We start from the raw sequence: 15,148 nt of genomic DNA, 5'->3' as shown, positions 1-15,148 counted from the left end.
AAGGAACACTGAGGGTGAGAGAGCTGTGTGGACAGTGGGCTGCGACAGAACACTCCTTCCTCCAAGTCAGATTCTCTGTGAGATCTCAGACATGGCCAAGCTTGGGGAATAACCTTGTATGTGACACATAGGGAAGGCGGGGTCTTGGAGGACATCTGCCCAGAATCACACTCGTTATGAATCATTTTTCAATCCGTAACAGCCATGCGAAAAGAAATTCTAAATAGCTGTGGCCAGGAAGCAGAAGTGAGACGAGGCGATATTTAACTCGGGGCCCAGGTCTTCCTCCACACCCACTTGTTCACTGTGACTGCAGCTTGACCTGACACCAAACTGCACTCTCATGGTACGCTCTACCCTGCTTTTCTCTAACTGTGACCCCTGCAGATCCTCTGCAGAAACGCTGAACCGCACGTCACTTGGGCACTCGGCAGTTTCTCCATCCCTTTTCTTTCCGTCTCTTTCACCTGGATAATTTCAACTTATCTTTCCTCCTTTGCATCAGAGCTTTGCATCAACTCTACCTAGATCCAGGCACATAGAAGTGGGTAATATTGTAAGAACTAATTATTACGTGTACTATCATGATCTGTGTCTTGGTTTTCCCTTAATCCTTCCTGTGGTCTGCTTTTTGAACATTGTCCACTTGAGTCTTTTTTTTTTTTTTTTTTTGCATTCACAGAGCCATACCTAACAGTTGAAAATATTCAATAAAGGTTGGTTAAACCATGGAGCAAATTAAAGTATATACCTCGAGGACTGAAAAAAAATGACAAATTGACAATTTTCTAATAGGTGATTGATTGCATGTGAGTTTAATGTTGAAGCCTACTCTATCAGCCTTAAAAGTAAGGCAGTTTTAAAAAAATATTTTTCTTTTTAGTTATAATAAGGAAGTTTTTCATCACTGAAATTCTGAAAAATTTCTGGCGTGCCCCAGTGTGGACTTGTTCCCAGTTTCACATCTCTGTCATTTGCCTTTTTAAAAATCTGAGTCTATCTGTCTCACTGGTTTTAGAGCACACCAGTCAGTGCACAGAGTAAGCACACCAGTCTTGATTCCCTTTTTTTTTTTTTTCGGTGGCTAGAGATTGGACCCAGGGCCTCGTGCATGTGAGGCAAACACTCTACCAACTCAGCTATACCCCGAGCCCCGATTCCTTTGATAAATAACTGAATGATGCCTTCAGCCCAGTCCCTGGGGGCCAGGCCTCCTGAGTTAGGCTGAAAGTGTGTGATCATGACCTAGGCCTGTGTCTCTGTCCTCAGGAAAATGAGAACCCACGTCCACCCACAGCCAGTGTCTTCCCTGGGCAGTTTGTCTGTAAGGATGGATCTAGAAGTCAGTCTATCTCCTCGCTGTAAAAAGAAAACTGAAATGTAAAGAGGTGGCTATCTACCATGTCTTCCCTGAGGACATGTGGGCCAGGAACTCTACTAAGCAGTTTGCCTACACTGTCAAAGGTAGCTACTGTTATTATGACCACTACATAGACGAAAAACACTGGGGTTTGGAGAGTATAAGTGACTTTCCTAATATCAAGAAGCTAGCAAGTTATGGGCTGGGGTTGTCGCTCAGTGCCAAAGTGCTTGCCTAGCACGTTATTAGGCACTGGGTTCGATCCTCAGCACCACATAAAAAAAATAAAATAAAATAAACGCATGCTGTCCATCTATAACTACAAAAAAACAAAAGTTAGCAATTGACATTACTAAAATTTTAACCCAAGTAGTTTGAATATAGAATTGACACATTTTTACCTCTTTTGATAATTTGTAGGAATTATTCAGGCAAGAAGTAGAACTCTTCACTTCTAGAAATATGTGGAAAGTTTGAGCTCCTTCCTGAGATAAATGGTCAATAACGGGACAGGGAATTTTGCCATGGGGTGGAGGATTCAGGAGTCAAGATTTTTGGGAAAAGAAAGACAGAGACCCTCTTCCTGGTGAACTGTCACCACTTCTCGGTGAGTCTGCTATTTAATACACTTCTTCAGGAAGCCAATGAAGGGCTGAGCACTTGCTTGGCATGCATGAAGTCCTGGGTTCGATTCTCAGCACCACAAGCAAAACAAAACAACAGCAATTCTTTTAGACCTGGTGGACAGAACACCCCCTGGCCTTCTGTTCATATGGATCACATAAAATAGTCAGTACACTCCTCCTTCCTGGTGTCGTGGTGACCGAATAGTCTGCTTTTTGAACATTATCCACTTCAACAGTGAGATTCTAATGCCCTCTTCTAGGTAGTGGGGAGGGAGGTTAGACAGAGATTAGATGGGGGATTCATTAGAATATTGTGTAACACTGTGGGGTAACTATGGCCTACAACAATTTATTATGCTTCTAGAAATAACTACAGAAGTACTTGAAAATTCCCCAGACATATAAATTGTTATATTTGAGGAGATGAAAATGCTAGTTATCCTAATTTGATCAATACATATCATGTACATGTATTGACTTATAATATTGTATCCATAAATAAGTATAAGTATTATATGACAATTAAAATAAAATAAAATCTCACTTACAGATGGTCTAAACACCTTTCATAAAAGGTGGAGACTCTCATATTGGATGAAAGGAAAAAAAAGGAATTAATCACATTTTAATTATTTAAAAAAGATACACTAAAGTATAGGACACAGATAAATCAAAAGGACAGGGAAATAAATACCATGTTAGCAGTGATTATATTTGTTAACATGCTAACATTTATAATTGTATTAATCATAGTTCATTATTACATTAGTATCAAACAAGAACTATTTCAAAGTAAGTGATACTATCCGGGAGGTTTGGTAAAGAGGGTCATTTTGTAAGGATAAATTTTTTCAATTCATCAAAAACACATAACGATTCTAAATATTCACACAGCTCATAAAGAGCATCAAATCCTCAAAGCAGAACTAGATACGACTGCAGGAAGAAATGAATAAATTCACACTTGCAGTTGAAGATTTCAATTCCCTATCTCAACAATTGATAGTATACAGAAAATCAGTAAGAACATAAATGAATTTAGTAATGACAGCACACTTACTGTAAGAAATGTTAGAAGAATCCCTTTTGGCAGATCAAAAATGATACGAGATGGAAATGTGAACACACAAAGAAGAATGGAGGATATTGAAAGGGTTAGCTAGGTGGCTACAATTTTGACAGCAAATCCTATAAAGGCAAGAGAAGAGAAAGATATCAACCAACTCCCTCTTACACACAGGTACAAGCATTCTTAATAAAATTTTAGCAAATCAAATCCAACCATCATGATAAAGACCCCAGAAATATAATATGGCTCGAACACTCAAAGTTAACCTTATTAATAGACTGAAAACAGAAAATCACCTGATTATTTTAATCAATGCAGAAAAAGCACTTGACAGATATCTGTGCCAGTAAAAATTCTAAACAAATTAGGAATTAGTAGGGACTTGCTTAGCCAGATAAAGTGAGTCTATAAAAATCCGGCAGTTGGTAAAATACTTAATTGTGAGAAACTGAATACTTTTTACCTAAGGTTAGGAACAAGACAGAGATGTCTGCTCTGACCAGTTCTATTCAACATTATATAAAAGGTTTTAGACAGTGCAATCAAGAAAGAAAAATAAAAGGTTAAGACTGGAAAAAAGTGATACTGTCTTTATTAGCAGACAGCATGCCATCTAGATAGACAATTTTATGAAACCTACAAAACAGATATTAGAACTAAGTAAGGAGTTTAGTGAGGTTGCAGAGTATACGATTAACATGCAAAAGGCAATTGTGTATCTATGTACAACCAACAATCAGCAATTGGATTTTTAATCTCCTCTCAGTTGTTCTCTCTTAGTTTTATCCAAATTTCATTATAGTTGACTGCTATTCAAATATATCTTGGCTTATGATTTGCACTTTTGACGATCACCTGCTTTTTGTTACAAATGGTGGAGGGGTTTGGGGGCCCTTTTGTTTTCAGTAGGCTTTGGAATGCAGGTAGAACAGTAAAGTGCTTAATTTTCCAAATTTTAATTGAAAGCAAAGCTCTGATACATAATTCATCTCAAATTAAACACAAGAGGTAAAAAAATCCCATTGAAAACTTTATGCTACCTTTTTTGTTACTATTGCCTGTAAAACTGAGGGACTAGTACTTAGGAGGAATAATTGGCCTTTACAGGATGCACTACCCAACTCCAAATCAATATAGCAACGGCCAAAGTCACAGCCTTAAGGGCTAAGACAGAGACACCTACCTGGTTTCTTTTGGCTCTTGATGCGATACAGCCAAGTAGCAGCAAAGACAAGGATGAGGAGCAATCCCCCAGTGACTCCTGTGGTCATAAGAACAATTCTTCTCCTGGAATTCCCTGAGAGCCAAGATATATACTTGAGTTTCAAGGGCAAAAGTTTTGGATCTAGACAAAAAAACATGCAAGTGGAGCTAAGATCTATCAGGGCAGGTAATTTTCCAGTTTCTGATTTCTCCATTCAAATTATCTTTAGTATAATTTGTGATTTTCAAAACAATGACATGTTAAAGGTGGTCACCAGCATCTAAGGTTAAAATTTATTCCCTTTCCCCTTCCCACATGAAATCAGCATCAATCTCAAGCTGCTCCACACCTTGGTGGGCGTGTTCAGAAACTTGGCCATTGATAGAATTTGTACCATCCACTGGAGGAATGTTTTACTGCCTACTGCTATGGCCTCTAGTTCAGGTGCCACTAACTCACCTGTGATGCTGAGTGCCACCACCTCACTGCGCTGGGCCCCCAGGCCATTGTTAGCGGCACAGGAGTAGTTTCCAGAATGTTCTGCAGTCAGGGAGAGGTTGAAGGATGCTCCTCCTCCAGAGGGAGCCAAGATGTTCCCCAGGATGACGTCCTCGTGATAAAACTGGTACAGGATTGGGGGAGAGCCCCCCAGGGCCTCGCAGTGAAGCCCCACCACGTCCCCCACCACAGCCTGGGCCCTGGGAGTCCTGAATGTGAGGACAGGGTGGGACACTGGAACTGAGAGAGGAAAATAGTTCATTGGCAGTTTTGTATAAGCATGTGTACAAGAAACTGTAATAAAAGAGTATTCTGCATAGTTCATAGTAGGAACACAAACCTGGATTCAGAAAAACATAGGTTTGAATCCTGATTCTGCTCTTTGTTAACTCTTTAATCTTGACTTTTACTTTACTTATTTATTTATTTAGGTACTGAGGATCTAGTCCAGGGGCGTTTTACCACTGAGCTACATTCCCAGCCCCTTTTTATTTTTTATTTTGAGACAGGATCTTGAGAAGTTGCTCAGGGCCTTCCTAAGTTACAAAGGCTGGCCTCCAATTTGCAATCCTCCTGCCTCAGCCTCTGGAGTGTCAGGTATTATTATAGGCATGCCTGGCTGTAATCTTGATTTTTAAAAACTTTAACTTCTCTAAGTCTGTTTATTCATTTCTAAAAAGGAGCTAATAATAAATTATATCTCAAACTATTATAATAAGAATCATGTATATAAAGTGATCCATGAATGCAAGCTATCATTATTAACAGATATAACTAAAATCCTACTTCTAGGATATTCCTATTGCTGAATCTTAGCTCTAAGATCAAGACATGGTTCCATATCTATCTAATTTAGGACCTCATTATTCTCCACCCAATTACCTGACTTCATTTTCCAAGTTACTATTCAGCACTGTGTAACATCCCTCCCTCTATCATCCATCCGTCCATCTATCCATCCATCCATCCCTCTATCCCTTCATCCATTCGTCTATCATTGTCATATATCAGATGACCCCAATAGAATTTAAGTTCCATAAGAACAGGGATTTATCTTTCCTGTGTTGTATTTCCAGTTGCTGAAACTTTGCATGACATTCAATAGTCGCCCAATCATTGGCTACCGAACTAATTGATCCAGACTGGCCCCAAAATATCCAGATACAGCACTAGCAACAATAATTCCACATTCATTGAGAACTCTAGAGATAGGACAGCAAATGAGAATAGAAAAACCATTCATGTGGAATAGGAACGAGAAGATTGCTGGTTCTGCTAAGTGGTGAAGAAACTTAAATGAGATAGTTCTCTTTGTGTGCAGTGCTTTAGATTGAAGCTGTGTGTTTCACTGGCAAGAGACGCTTGGGAAGGATCTTAAGCTCTGCTTTGTGTTACAGACTGACTCAAGGGGAGGGAGTGTGGATGTGGGACCATTCATTGAATGGCAATGATTAGACCTGAAATATGAGCCAACACTGGCTGCAAGAAAGATGGCTTCTGCTGTGGCTAGCCTCACATCCACAAGGCCCTGGGCTCAAATCCCAGCACCACCACCTTTAAAAAAATAAAATAAAAGGTGCATGCAGGCAGGAAAAAAATCATGATCAGGGCAGGGAATGATGTTTCCTTGCCAGTAATCGCTGCAGCTCGTGTATCTGGAATTTTGGAGTCTTTGAACTTCCTCTGGAGTGGGGAATATGGGAACTGTAGCCTCTTACAGAGGAAAACAAAGGAATGTGTAATCACAGGAAAGAATCCATGCCGGCAAGAAGTCCAGCAGAGTTCTAATGTGTCTGGACTACTGTGTGTACAACCTGCTTACCTAGGACGTGGAGACTCACTCCATGACTGCGCTGGGCCCCCAGGCCATTGTCGGCCTCGCATGAGTAGTTTCCAGAATGTTCTGCAGTCAGAGAGAGGTTGAAGGATGCCCCTCCCCCAGAGGGCGCCGAGCTGTTCCCCAGGGTGACATCCTCCAGGTAAAACTGGTACAGGATCGGGGGAGAGCCCCTCGGGGCCTCGAAATGAAGCTCCACCACATCCCCCACCACAGCCTGGGCCCTGGGAGCCCTGAGGGTGAGCACAGGGCGGGACACAAGACCTGAGGGAGACAGAAGGGCTGTCAGAAGAGCTTAGAAATAGATATATCCCTTGATCACTTCTGTTCCCCACTGCCTGCACTTTCCTAATCTAAGGATCAGAAGCATTGTCCTAAAACCCAGAAAAGTAGCCCTGGAGAATTCTGTCCCCATCATCCCAAAGTCCTCTCCCCATGGAGCAAAGCATCTTCTGCTCATTTTGCCACGTTTGTAGCGGCAGGGGTCGTTTTTTTGGATCTTCGCCTCTGTTTATTTGCCTGCTTCCAAAACTTCAGGGCTGATGGAGAACTTCAGCTCTGGCTTGCAAAACAAGGGTGGTAGGGAGGAATCAGGAGCTCACTTCTCACGGTGACGGTGATCCGCTTGCTGAGGATGGGGACGTGGTTGTTGTCAGCCGCACAGTAGTACCTCCCAGTGTCACGCTTCTGCACGGCGGGCACTCGCAGCTCTGCCAACAGGGAACGCTGGGTTTTTCTGCCCAGACTTGTTCCCTCTTTGTGCCAGGAGAATGTGATATTCCCTGTGCCCGCGGCTACTGAACAGATAAGGACCAGATTTTCTCCTTCAATCAGCTGCCCCCCTGGGGGCTGGATCTCTAGATTCACATCAGATACAGGGATTCCTGGGGAGACACAAGGTAACACGGGAGGGTTTTGATGGCAAGCACTTCAGAGTCAAGGAAAAGTCTGGAGCCGCCAGGAATAGGCCAGTAGTCATAGATGCAATGGGTCCAAAGTCGGAAAGAAGAAATTAATTTTATAAAGAGATCAGTACCCCTTCCCACTCCCACAACAGGTCCTATCCTTGGGAAATGCAGGCACCAGGCCCATGATCTTAAACCCGGTGTTGTTTGCAATCACATTTTATAAACAGAATAAGAGTACTGAAGTGACTTTTCTCAGAATCCAAACTCTTTCCCCATCCTTTAAGGGTTCTCCAGTCTCTCTTCCATGCCCCCACATTCTTCTCTGACTATTCCAGTCCATAGTCATCTTCCCCTTTTCTGATGATTTTGGTGTGAGGTTAAGTCTACTATGAAAACACTATCGGGACCTTCTCAGACAGCATTTGGTCAATGGTGCTTCTAGTTGTCCGGTTTGGGCACCCAGTAACTGATCGATAATTACTATTGCCTGGCTTAGATGGAAAAGAGGGTCCTAGGGAAGTTGGTCCAATACTGAGTCCAAAGAGAGAAAGATACCATAATCGCTGGAGCCTCTCTGGACATCAACCACCCTAGGTGCAGGGGGTGTCCTGAACTGTTCTCCTCTCCCCAGCTCTGGAAGAGCAAGCAGCCCCTGTAACACTTACTCTGCACAAGCACACGGGACACCCGGCTCATTTTCGTGATTCTGGGAGTTGCTGCCTCTGCTTTACACCGGTAGAGCCCCGAGTCTTCGCTCCCCATGGTGGGGATCTGGAGCTCTGGGGAGCTGCTGCAGCCTGACCCCAGGGTACGGTCATCTCTGAAGAAGCAGAACTGGAGCTGGACCTGTGACCTCTGAAAAGCAAGCTGCGTCTCACAGGTCAGAGTCCATGGGCCTCCCTCGATGGGCTGGGAGGGACTGGCTTTCAGCACAGGACGTGGAAAGAGCTCTAGAGAGAAGGAACACAATCCTTAGGGAACGAGGCACAGATTTACCTGTGCTGTCAGCACCCGGAAGTGGGGACCGTCTTCCTCCCATGGCCCATGGAGACTTTTTTTGAAATCCCCACTGATAAACACCCTCCCTTGATCCTCACAGCTTCACTGCCAAAACCTAAACCCACAGGCGTTCAACCATTACCTTGAACTTGGATTCTTAGGGATTTTGAAGTTTTTTTCCAAAACAAATTCCAACTAGAAACAGCACAATGATATTTGCTCTCGTCTTGGCGGACTGAATGTAATCTGATGAAGTCTGAGTTATCACCATCAGGAAGTTGTTTTCCATCTTTGTAGTAAATCTTTTTATGTATTTTCTCCTCTTCCCACCCTAGGCATCTCAGATCTATATCATCTCCTTCAAAGACCGGGTATGGCACCTGGAGGATCAGCCAGTCTGCAAAGAGCGGAGGACATACTCAATTCTTCCCTCTCATTTCTTTCATTGCTCTCCGTTCTCCCCATGAGAAAAGAGCTACAGCCCTGTACACACCTGCAAATGTCCTCCACCAATTTTTCCACATGCTCCATACTAGATTCTTCCTTGTTCTGGAAGAGGGGACTAATTTCTTGAGAAATCCCATCTTTAAAAGAGGAATTCCATCAGACCTGGCCTCCTTTTTGCCTGGTGGCCCTGGGGTGCAGACACTTCTCTGAATGAGGAAGTGGACAGCACCACACTTTGCTGCTGCCGTGCTTCTTGCTCTCCTCATCACACGTGCCCATGCCTGTCACAGTGCCATCTGGGTTCCCCGTGTTAACCCAGCTCGCAGATATTCTGCCCAGAGGTTTGATTTTAGAAACTCCTCCTTTTTCTCACCAGATGAAAATTCCACATGTACAGGGTCACTCTGGGAGGATCCTTGGGTCTTGCATTGGTAAGAACCAGATGTTTCAATTAGGATTCTTCCAGATGTTTTGTCAATCATTTTATTGTTCCGATACCAAGATGCGCCTTCCTGGGATTGCAACTGGTGATTCACGCATGTGAGAATCATCGTTTGTCCCTCGAAGACTGTGGACCATGGAGGATGGAGCAGAAGTACAGCTTTGGGTGGTACTTCTAAATGGGAAATGGACAAAGGCAGGTTAGTGAGGGGTGGGCGGAGGACATGGGAGGGGCCAGCCTTGCAGCTGGGGATTTTCCTGGGACTGGGGTTAGAAATGGCACAGAGACAGCTTTGAAAAATGCCTGGGAGAGAACCTGTTCTTCCTCATCCTTTGCCTACCCTGGACACGGGCAAGGGGATATCGTAGGAGATGGGGGTCTTGGCAGCGGCTCAGAACAGTCTAGAAGACATGATTAGTGCCAGGTGTGGTGGCACATTTTTGTAATCCCAGCAACTTGGGAAGCTGAGGCAGGAGGGTTGCCAGTTGAAAGCCATCCTGGGCAACATAGGGAAACCCTGTCTCAAAATAAAAAGGTCTGGGGATGTAACTCAGTGGTAAAGCACCCCTGGATTCAATTCCCAATACAAAAAAAAAAAAAAAAAAGATTTCTCATTGTACAAAGACTGCTAAGTCCAGAAGGTAGGCTCTGAGATATTTTTGTTCTATTCATTCTTTTCAAGATGAAGGTGAACCTGGGCTGTTCAAAAGCAGTTTCTAGACTCAAAAAAAAAAAAAAAATCACTTTGGGCTTGACTTGAAACATGTAATAAACAAGATTCTTTCTTTACTTTTGTTATTTTTAAACTTTGCTTAGTTGGAGAATCTACAGGGAAGGCAACTCTTCTCTACTCTCCATCTAAGTTGGACACAATCAATAACAAAGGCATATAAAGAATTTGAAGTAAGAAGGTCGGGCTGCTTGGGAAATCAGGCTTGTGTTTAGGATTGCAGCTCACTGATGGACCGGAAGCTGAGGCATGAGCTTCTTTTGGAAATATAGAAGGGTTTTACTGTGTCATTACCCTCTGTGAATAGAAGCGATTCCTGTTTCCTTTGGTAGCAGCACTAACTTGGACACACAGAGGAAATGACTTCGGGGGTGGAGGAGATGAGGCCCGAGAGTCTCTGAACAGTTGCTTGCTGCATCTACCCTTCCTTCTGCTCATGCTTGCTCCCTCTCTGCACCGGGGTGTCCTGGTAATGTGGGATGAGCTAGAAACTGAGAAGCTGGGGGCTATTTGCCCAACATGGTAACAGGTGTGACCCCAGCACAGCAACTGATGTTGGCATCTCCCCAATGACCTCATTTGCAAGTGTTGGGCGAATAGCCCCAACATGCTGGCTGAGGGGATGAGTGATCAGAACTTGAGAGGAACAGAAAGTAGTGGAAACTTACGTGATTGTTCTCCTCCGGGAGCTGTGAGGGAATCCAGAAGCAAAGGTTATTAGCATAGAAGGATGTTTCTCAAATCTTTTCAATCAGATGCTTTAGGAGAACTTTCCTGACAACCTAACCGCACAATGGCTTCTTTCCTCCCAATTCTTGGCACCCATTGTTTACTACCCAAAGTTCCTAAACAATCAGGAAAACATTCAGTCTACGATTGACTTTACAAACGCAGTGCCCATCCACAGGCCTGGCTCGTCTCTGCACCCGCCTGCGTGACAACTTCTTGCTCCATTCCCTTCCTTTCTTCTCCCAGGGGAACTCACAGTGCCCATGCAGGAACCACTTGGAGAAATGGCTTATCCTCCCCTCACTTTCTTGGGCCTCCTCTTATTCCTTCTACTTTTTAAAACTCTGGCTAAATTTTGGCTTAAAAACAGGGGAGAAGGAGGTCTTGTTTCTCAGTAGACCTTGCCTGACTCCCCTAGATTTGGGAAGCTACTGCTTGTCTGAAAAATTATTTCGTTGGGAGCTGTTCAAGGAAGGAATTTAGAGCTGTGGATTGGCAGAAATTTAAGCCCAAATCTCCTATAGGATTAAAAAAAAAAAGAAAAAAGCCAGCAATGATACAAAACCAAGGGCCAATCCTTGGCTTCCTGGGATGGCTGTATTTGGAGTTTTATGGCTGTCTTGGGAACACGGGCCTTCTCTGTCTTTTCTTGATATGTGATTATGAACCCCAATGTAAAAGAAGAGACAGAGGCTCCCTTGTCTGACCGTAGGAACTGAAGCCACTGTCCTATCCCAGTCCCTCTACTCACCTAGGATCAGCAGCAACAGCCACAGAAACATGGGAACCAGGCCTGGCTGCAGGCAGGGCATGTCTGTCTCACCAAAAGGCAGGCTTATTTCCCATCTACAAGGGAAAAATGGGAGGTCATATTCAGATAAGATAGGTAGAAATTAGAAAAGGGGAAGTAGAAGAACTTGGTGTCCCGTCTCACCCCTGGGTTTTCAAACATGGACATGACAGCCCTCCTAAGAGATGTCTGTTTCTCAGCCCTGGTAGCTGTGTGCTTTCATATGTTGAGGGCCACCTTCCAACTGTTCAGACCTCTCAGAAAAACAAAAAATATTTTTATATATATTTCCAAAGCTGTGCCTGGGCTCTCTGAAAATGCCAAGCCATACATTTGTTTATATTCAAATAACTTGTCATTTCTCAAATGGAAACAACTTCCCCTCACCCCCCAGCATTTCTTCAAATTCATACATCCTCTAGGTCCACGTGAGGTGCCTAACATAGATCAAGCACCGACGTGCTTGGCCGGCTCAGTGTTCTGATGCGTTTGGTGGTGAGAGCCGGTCACGATGGGCAAAAGTGTCACGTAGGCAGTCGAGGGGAGAACTAAAGAATGTCCACGCGCTTCTGCCCCTTTCAATGCTTTATTCACTCAGATCGCTCAACACAATTTCACTCTTTAGGTTCTTAATCAAGAAAATGACGATCCTTAATTCTGGGCACTGCAAGAGACATGATCAATTCAAAGCAAACGATTGTTAAGTTAATTCTAAGCACTGCAAACACTCTTAATCATGGCAGACATTCCCTCTAGAGGCAGCTGAGCTCCAGGGCCAGAACTAGAGGCTCTTAGGCCTTAAGTCCAGCGGTGCACACTCACTCAGACCCCAGTGATCAGGTCAGGAACCGATGGAGGCTTCTCCTGGGGTGGAGCCGGCGGCTGGCTGAGGAGAGGGTCTTAAGGAGACGTTGCCTTGCTCACCAGGGTCAAGATGGGGCTGTAGAGTTTGAGAGCCGTGAGGATGGTGCAGAGGATCAGGCAGACGATGAGAAGAGCTGGGATGTCGGTCCAGGTCCTCATCAGGCTCTCCGGGCAGGCTCTCCGGCATGTGGGCGTCAGTGCTGGCTGGCTGAATGTCTATTCATTTGCCGCATCATTTATGCTAAATTTGGGGGCTTCTGACCACCCTTCCAATCCCTATCAGCTGGTCTGGTGGTTTGCGCCCCGATCTCTCGCCTTTGGCTTTTATCAGGGCGAAGGCCAATGACAGAGACTTCACTCTGAGCTTTATCAGGGTTGTGGAAAGTGATTTATTTTATCAGGCTGTGCCTGGTGACCATATGGGAGGGCTCTGTAGGCATGCCTGCTGGGGACTGTAGTTTTTTTTTTTTTTAATATTTATTTTTTAGTTGTAGTTGGACACAATACCTTTATTTTATATGTGGTGCTGAGGATCGAACCCAGGGCCTCAAACGTGCTAGGTGAACACTCTACGGCTGAGCCACTACCCCAGCCGTGGCACTGGGGTTTTATTTCAAAATGGAGTTACTCAGGCTAAGGCCCTTCTTAGGTTAAGGGCATCCCAAAAGAGTCATGCAAAGTCAAGGTATCAGAGCAGTTGCAAAAGACTTGTTCACTGTCACATAAGTTGGCATGGAGCTTCTGAATGGGAAAATAGTGGAATTACACAGGTTAGCTAAGGAGGGCCCAGAACTGTGCAAATCAAGATGTAAATGAGCAAGCGTACAAACAGGAACCCCTGTTTGTAAAGGCAAGGCCCTTCTGAGAAAGGCTATCCTTCCCTTTGTACTCAAAGAGGTCCCGCTTTTTATTTGTAATGTTTTTTTAAGTCACAACTGGCGAATATTTTCTCCATGTTCTTGCTTTGCATGTGTGTCTCCCCCCATCTAACTTTTTTTTTTTTTTTTGGTGCCAGGGATAGAACTCAGGGGCACTTAACCACTGGACCACATCCTCAGCCCTTTTTCTTTGCATTTTATTTAGAGACAGGGTCTCGCTGAGTTGCTTAGGGCCTTGCTAAATTGCGGAGGCTGGCTTTGAACTGTGACCCTTCTGCCTCAGCCTTCGGTGGCACTGGGATTGCAGGGGTGAGCCACTGTGCCCGGCCCCTGCTAACATTTAAGGGCCCGATGTTTGTCTTATCCACTACAGCATCCCTTGTGCCTCTCCTAGTTCACAGTTCTTAGGAAAGTTGGGATCTTTTGGTATTTTTTAGGGACTGCTGAAATGGGCCATCAGGAACTCAAGACCAGCCTTTTTTTTTTTTTTTCCTTTTTTTGGTTGCAGATGGACATACATTTATTTATTATTTTCCTGTGGTGCTGGGGATCGAACCCAGTGCTTCATGCATGCTAGGCAAGAGCTTTACCACTGAGCCACAGCCCCAGTGTTTTTTTTTTTTACCAGCTGCCCTCCTCCTCCATGAAATGTTAATACCCACAGATATGTGTGCATCTTTTTATGTGCTATATGTATAGGTGAGTTTCATACATTAAAAAAAAAAAATAATAAGGTTTTTGTTTCCTTCACCTTCCCAAGAACCAATATCTGCCCCCTGGAGGATGACCTCACCCCTGTTGGAATGTACGGTGCAGACAGGGAGACGACTTTCTCAGCAATGTCACTGCATGGACAAAGTCGGGACCGCTCAAGGAGACCTCTGCATTATAAGTGGAAGATGATCTCAGAGCAGGTGAGGCCCACCGGGAGCATGTATTGTAAAGAGCTGCGAAGAGGTTCTCTCTCTGAACCAAGTAGCACTTCCCCACCCCCTCTCCTGTAACAGGGTCCCTTTCATGTAACAAGGGTCCTCACCCCCTCTCCTGTAACAGGGTCCCTTTCATGTAACAAGGGCCCCCTTTAAGCTGGGTATTAACCTGCTGCTCCACAACCGGCAGCTCATTGTAGAACAGACATTTCCCCTCCCTGCCCCCTCTCTTCCCCTCCCTGACTGAGGGGAAAACGAGATGAACATTCTTTCTATCCTAAGAGGGGCCATCTGTCCTTCTGTGTACTGCCCACCTGGACAGATTCTCTGGACATAGGAAATGAGAAACAGCTCTTAAGGATAAACATTAATTACAACTACTGCTAATACCTGGAAACAGCTCTGCAGTCCCCTTTTCAAAGCCCTCTGCTCCCCCTATAGCAGTCAGGGTGACAGCTGTGAGACTTCAGTTTGTCTATTGTCTTTCTCCTTTGCCAGCAAAGCAATTAGACTTCTTTGTCCTTTTTTTTTTTTTTTTAAAGCCTTGTCCTTGTTAATCAGATTAGCACTGGGGACAAGGACCAAGCTCTCAGGGTGACCCCCATAGAACTTACCATTATGTGATGTGGAATGTCTATTTCTGTCGTTAGCCTGCTGGATCACTGGGGCTGGAAGTGAGTCTGGTTTGGGTCTCAGTGCCTCATTAGAACACTCGTAGAAATTTGTCCCAATCTGTCCATCAGTACGGCTGAATGACTGAATAGCTGACCAACAAGAAACAGCAGGATGGCCATTGAAAAAGATCAATGTGTTTAAGTGATTTCCTTACTCCTTCCTG

The 15,148-nt window shown here is 44.3% G+C and overlaps 1 protein-coding gene across 1 annotated transcript; it reads right to left on the bottom strand.

Moving 5' to 3' along the window:
* Positions 1-3,145: 3,145 nt before the first annotated feature.
* LOC144368735 (Fc receptor-like protein 2) lies at positions 3,146-8,377 on the bottom strand. Its single transcript, XM_078027852.1, has 5 exons — positions 8,168-8,377; positions 7,197-7,478; positions 4,719-4,997; positions 4,239-4,400; positions 3,146-3,174 (listed from the first exon to the last, which is right to left on the bottom strand). Exons 1-5 carry the CDS (start codon positions 8,262-8,264, stop codon positions 3,146-3,148), a joined length of 849 nt encoding a protein of 282 aa, XP_077883978.1. The 5' UTR covers positions 8,265-8,377.
* Positions 8,378-15,148: the final 6,771 nt, after the last annotated feature.

The sequence above is a fragment of the Ictidomys tridecemlineatus genome, chromosome 11 (genome assembly GCF_052094955.1).
Source record: "Ictidomys tridecemlineatus isolate mIctTri1 chromosome 11, mIctTri1.hap1, whole genome shotgun sequence".
Lineage (NCBI taxonomy): Eukaryota > Metazoa > Chordata > Mammalia > Rodentia > Sciuridae > Ictidomys > Ictidomys tridecemlineatus.
This window is presented reverse-complemented; position numbering and strand designations above follow the sequence as displayed.